Source organism: Rana temporaria, chromosome 1 (genome assembly GCF_905171775.1).
Source record: "Rana temporaria chromosome 1, aRanTem1.1, whole genome shotgun sequence".
Lineage (NCBI taxonomy): Eukaryota > Metazoa > Chordata > Amphibia > Anura > Ranidae > Rana > Rana temporaria.
The window spans coordinates 681423295-681429760 of record NC_053489.1 but is presented as its reverse complement, the minus strand read 5'-3'; the positions used below and the strand labels follow the sequence as shown (position 1 = coordinate 681429760).

General features: G+C 40.4%; 1 protein-coding gene across 1 annotated transcript; it reads right to left on the bottom strand.

Annotated features, from left to right (window-relative positions):
• Positions 1-3968: 3968 nt before the first annotated feature.
• Positions 3969-5275, bottom strand: LOC120945704 (serine/threonine-protein kinase SBK1-like). Its single transcript, XM_040360064.1, has 2 exons — positions 4966-5275; positions 3969-4766 (listed from the first exon to the last, which is right to left on the bottom strand). Exons 1-2 carry the CDS (start codon positions 5158-5160, stop codon positions 3969-3971), a joined length of 993 nt encoding a protein of 330 aa, XP_040215998.1. The 5' UTR covers positions 5161-5275.
• Positions 5276-6466: the final 1191 nt, after the last annotated feature.

Genomic DNA, 6466 nt, shown 5'->3' with positions numbered 1-6466 from the left:
GGATAGCATGCTGGACAGGTTAATATTGGGTAAGGTACAAATATGCAGGTAGGCCAAAAAAAAAAATTACATGGAAAGCTGATATCAACATGCATAGGGAGAAAAGGGAACGTTAGTTAAACACACAGCATATCTGGGACATAAAAAAAAAAGTTAGTTGCCCACATTATTAAGGACAGATTGTGAGGTTAAAATGAGGTAACTTACCTTAATATACTCCTCCTGCAGAACTTTGATGATGGCAGCACATGTGTCCGGTATGATGACCCCAAGCGCCTGCGGAGAGATGCCTGTGGGGAACTTGAGGTCCTGCAGGCTCCTCCCAGTCGCCAGGTACTGCAACGTGGCAATAAGCCTCTGCTCGGCCGTGATGGCTTGGCGCATCACAGTGTCCTGCCTCGTGATATAGGGGGACAGAAGATCCAGCAGACGGTTGAATACGGGGTCCGTCATGCGGAGAAAGTTCCTATAGTCATTAGGATTATTCTCCTGGAGTTCCCTAAGCAGAGGCATATGTGAGAACTGGTCACGCTGGCGCAACCAATTCTTGGTCCAGGAACGCCTCCTCCCCCTGTTCCTGGCCAAAGTACTGGAATGATGAACATATCCAGCAGCCATCCCATAAACAGCACCAACTAGCGAAAATTTACGCTGCTGCTTCATCATGGCTTCAAACCGACCGGCTGGTCAGTCAAGAACACACTCCAACAGAAAGCACATTCAAATCCAGCGGTACCTGCAAAGAACGCACGACACACAGATACGATCGCACAGTACGAAACTGCAAAGCAGAACGAACTGCACGCCTGTACCCGAATGCCAACTACGTACCCACAAGCACACGCACTGAACCAGAAAATACTACCTGCTAAAGCACGGAGACCGAGAAGCGCGAATCAGCTCTAACCAAACCTTCACTAACACGAGCAAAGCTGTAACTAGCAAAAGCGGAACAGAGGGCGTCGCCATTGACTTTGGCCTTTCCCTTTATAGTGACGTCAAACGTGGTTTACGTGCACGCGTTCTGGTCCGCCGGGAAATATGGTCCGCTGGCTTGTACACAAAAAAAGACAAAACAGCCTTGTACGCCGGAAACAGCCCGTCGGACAGTTTCCAGCGAACATGTTTGGTCGTTAGTACTCGGCCTTAAAGTTAGGGTGCGTGTTATACGCCAATAAATACGGTAAGTTACATTTTTTATAGTTGGAGGTTAGGTAGGGGTGTTTTCTTTGTTATGATAAAGAGTCAATTTTTCCGGAAGGAGGATGGACATCCTTTTTTTTTAAGAGGGTATGGGAGGAGTGAATTATGGGTGATGCTTTATTTTGCATATAAATATAGTATTACATTTTTCTGTGTGTCACTAATTTGTTTTCTCTTTGAATTATAGGGTGAGTGTAGTGCAATGGTGGAGGGACAGCATTGGAGGTAGGGTGCAGTCGATGTCTAGGTGGAGGGAAAAAGGTGAGGGGAAGTTTTGTGGGGTAGGGATAGCGGTGCTTTGTAAATATTATTATTATTATTAGTAGAGTAGTATTTATTTTATTATTAGTATTATATATGTATTTTGTGTTGATGTTACTCCATGGAAATTTTGTGTTACTTTTTGGAATTTGTGTTACGTAAAGTTGGTTTTATATAAATTTTAGGACATTTTAAATAAAAGAATTACAAAAAAAAAAAATCAGCAAAAAAATATGGGAGTATTATTTCCTGCACTGTGGTTGATAAACTCTGAGAGCAATTCACAGTGAGTGGAAAATTGTAAATTTAAAGAAAATCTTAATATGCTCTGTATCTGGCTATGCAAAACAACTGGGGTTGCTCCAAGCAAGAGTTGCCTGGAAGTTGCAATTTCCCTCAACGATTAACCTAATTCACATTATTTGACAAAGGGGTTGACATACATGTACATACCTCGTTCAATACTAAACAGGCCCTTCTATACCTGGCTGACAACACTGCTTGGGTTTTCGGTGCAGAACAGGCAGTCTTGTCAGCTCAATAATTTATTTAGGAGCTCACTGGATATCTGGCAGGATCACTGGGTATTTTTCCATATGAAGAAAATTCAAGAGCCCCACCCAGTGCACAGGAGGCGTAACTACTCATATATGTACAAGTTACATCCCCCATGTACCAGGCAGGGGTCTTGTTCATCCAACAGGATAGTCCAGACTTGTCATCTAAAAAATGTAAAGAAATATTGTTAGAAAAAAAGACAATTTAAAGAATTCTGTTAGAACAAAATAGAGAAGCAATCCCTGAAATTAAATCTTAAAAATGTAATTTATATTAATAAACTGCATGTGGTCAGTTCTGAAGGTCTATATATATATATATATATATATATATATATATATATATATATATATATATATATATATATATATATATATATATATATATATATGTAGAATGACCAGGTATTCTGTGGTAATAAATTATATATTTATACACTATATAAAATGGTAATAAATTATATGGTTGTGGTTCCATTAAAAAGGTTACAACAAGGTTTAAAAGGTTCCACCAGGAGGTTATATAACAGGTTGTGGTTGTGTGAATTACAAAAAAAATATAGACACATCTAGTAAACAAGACACAATACAAATGGATAGAGACCTACACCAACCAATAAGCAACTATCCTTCACTGGTGTTCTTGCTCTAAACGTGTTATAATTGGTCTTGGCAATGCCATAATGCCATAATAAAAAACAAACCATTTAAAATGTTTACCAGCAAACTGGCAATATCATATCCAACAAGAGTCCTGCTATTACCATTGTTACCTAGAAGACCCTTTGTATCAGCCTCTTTGATTCAGGATTCACTTTCATTTTCCTAACTACACATCTTATCCCCAACAGACGTTCCATCATTGGCACACCTCCCTACTTCCTAAGATGAAAGGGAAGGACACATAGCACAAAGTATGTAGGCATAGAACACACCCCATGCTAGTCTTGCAATACTTTAGAGGTTGGATGAAAGGTTTAGAGTGTAACAACATTATTGGGTGTTAAATAGTACATTTTAAAGATATCTGTACACCAGAAGAAGAACAGAGAGCTCCAAAAAATTATTTAATAAAGGAGAGAAATAAGGCAGCTAAAAAATGCACAAACATGCATTGCCTTAAGTATCAAAAGCTTAATCACTCATGGATATTGTGGTACAAAAAGGCATTTACACTCCGCCGCCCCAAACTACAGGAGCAAGTGCTGTATTCCCCAAACACTTGCTCCGTAGTTTGGGGCGGCGGAGTGTAAATGGCCCGGCGTAGCCACGCGTATCTTCAAGGGGGCGGCTTCTATTCAAATTAAGCGCGCCCCCGTTTCTAAGTAACTGCGCATGCGCCGGGCTTAAAAAAGCCCAGTGCGCATGCTCCAGTTCTCGGCGGAAAATGTCAATGACACCGACGTGTGCGTCATTGACGTAAAGTCGTATTCAAGAACGACTTAGGGAAACGACGTAGCCGACGGAAAAACACGACACGGACCCGACGTGCGGAAACGTACTCCTCATATAGCAGGAGTAAGTTTCCACTTACGCAAACGACGTTAGCGACGGGTACGCGACGCGAAATCGTTCGGGAATCGGCGTAGCAGGCTCATTTGCATAAACGAATGAGACCTTCACGTAAATGCCATCTAGCGGCGGGCGGCGTAATTACATTTAAGATCCGACAGTGTAAGTGACTTACACATGGCGGATCTTAAGTGTATCTATGCGAAAATGATTCTAAGAATCACTCGCATAGATACACGGGCCAAAAAAGAGAGATACGATGGAGTATCCTGAGATACTCCATCGTAACTTCTCTCAGAATATGGCCCTTAGTGTAGAACTGGTAGTGTGACATGACCATAAAACATTGAATAGTGAATTGAGAAAGCCACATACCTGAGAAAGTTGGTTATATGTGATGTTCTTTCTGATGCACCATCACTCATGAATTAGTGTTCATTCAATGTCTACCTCTGCACCAACGTGTAACGAAAATTCATCATCAAATATGATAAGTGCCTCTTCCATGTTGTCCTTCTGTGGCTCTGGGCTCATCTCAGACTGAGATCTAGAAGAGTCTGTGGTCAAAAGATAAGACAAGGATGTGATGGAAACACTACCCTGTGAGGTGTTCAGGTCAGAAGTCATGGATTCCTCAGATTGTACAGAACTGCTTTTCATGGAATCCTCATCTTCTTGTCCTGTGGCTGCATCTGGAGATTCTTCCTTCCAGCTTTCACTCACATATTTCAGAATTTCTGTAGCTTTACTTCTTTTCATATAGTCAATGGCCAAAAGATCGATAAACATCCTTCGTATCTCAGTGGGAATCTTTCTCCATGCTTCAGGAGGGTTGTCCATATGAAAATTGTTCTGCCAGTCAACAAAACATTTATATCCTTCATCATCAAGGGTGGCCACCTGCCATGGAAACTCCCCTGTGAGTAGGCAGTAGATGTTGAGACCAAATGACCACACATCCATGCTTCCATCTACAACCAGTCCATCTGAGACGGTTATGTCACCCAATTCTGGGGCCATGTAAGATTTGCTGCCACACCCGGAGGTTATCACTGTCCCTCTGACTTTAGCAAGGCCAAAGTCTGTGATCTTGATGGAGTGACAGTCCTGGTCAAACACTAAAATGTTTTCTGGCTTTAAATCCATATGAACAAGTCCTTTCTCGGACATGAATTCAAGAGCATTGGAGATCTGTACAGAACACCTCTTGACTGCATCTTCTGGGATTCCCACCTAAGAAAAAAATACAAAAGAGATGTTAAAATACAGTTTGGTGGAATTTAAAGAGAAATTCAGAATCAGTTAAATTATATGTATGGTCATAACTTTTCACCATCATTAGGAAAAAGTGATGGGAAATTCAAAATATTAGTTGCAACACTTTGTTACCAAAATCCCCCCAAAGAATTAGCATATCGAAACCTGTACTTACGTGTGGTAAAATTATGGAGGATAGATCACCAACAGGGGCCAGTTCTTGGGCAAAGGCAAAGTAGTTGATGGTGGTGAAGGCGATGCCATTACATCCGATGATATTGGGATGAGAAGAAAGTAAGTATGAAATGCTAAACTCCTGGAGAAAAGACTGCTGTCTGGTTCTCTTTTTATCCATAATCTTCAATGCCATGGTTTGACCTGCAAAAAAAATAAAAAATAAAATAATTAATAATTTTACTTGGATTAAGAATTGGCAATGTTTTAGCTGGTTATTTTTTAAGCCCACTTGAAAATCTCAATCTTGGAGCAACAGATCTTATTAAAATATTTGAGAATGTATTATGCTAAGTTTTAATATTAAGTATTAAAGCTAAATGCAACCCTTAAAAGCAGTCATCTGTACAGGAACCTCTCCCATACTAAAGGAACTCTCCTGGATTAAAATGTCCTACTCTCATTATTTTCCAAAGTGCATTAGAAGCTCCAACAAGTCAGACAGACCCCAACTTGTTTTCTGGCTGGAGGACATCCGTCATTATCAGTATCATATCCTCCCCAGCCTGACTATTCCTGGCCCACCCGTTTCATTCATTGGATTTCTGTTCTTTTAATCATGGAGGATCAGCATCACATGTGACCATTATCTAGGGCAGTCTGCATGAAAATACAGTCTACTCCTCCAGACAGATATGTACCCATCACAGTATTTTGATATTTGTATAACTCTTCCCAAAACCCAGCCTATTGCTTAGTTACCTAAATAATTCTACCAACATAAATTCATACTTTACACAGTTTATACTTAAAGAGATGTAATAAATATAAAGTCTATAGATTACAGATCAAATTTACATACATATACATAAATGATCACAGACGATATTGATTTTGAAATGTTGGTTAGAATAATTCACTGACCTGTTATCTTTTCGTTTGCCGATAATACTCTTCCATAGCCTCCTTCTCCAAGTTCCTTCACATTAAAGAAGTGGTCCTCTAAGTCTACATTCTGCAGCCCTTGGGAAAAGAAGGCGGCCATTCTATCCAGAAGTCCTTCCACATCATCAACAACGGAGGCCATAGTGTCCTGGAGAGCAAAAACAGAAAACTTGTTACATTAAGAAAAAAACATTATCTTTATATTAGTGGCTCTTCCCTAAAACATTCTCCTCAAGACTATGAAGTCTCAGAATGACCCACAATAATCATGAGTGATGTCATACCATCTGAGCACTCAATAGATTGGTTAGATGAAAGTGACCTTACCTTAATGTGGAGAGGATTCAGTGGTGATGAAGTCGGATTCGTTCCTCAAAGTATTAAGTTCCACTGCAGATCAACACCAGACAACGTTACCAAATCTCCAGCTAGGCTGTAATAGATGAGTGTTCAGGGATCTCTGGCAGTAGTGTCACTGATCAGAGGAGGTTGAGGTCCTCTTTATAAAGGGGAGATGGGCGGGGAAGGCAGAGAATGAAGGCTTTCCATTGGCTGAC

Bases quoted from the DNA above. Each gene is read 5' to 3' on its own strand.
- LOC120945704 (XM_040360064.1), bottom strand. From the start codon at position 5,160: ATGGCATTGAAGATTATGGATAAAAAGAGAACCAGACAGCAGTCTTTT. The intron at 4,767-4,965 runs GTAAGTACAGGT...TTTTTTTCTTAG, and splicing joins CCTCCATAATTTTACCACAC to GTGGGAATCCCAGAAGATGC.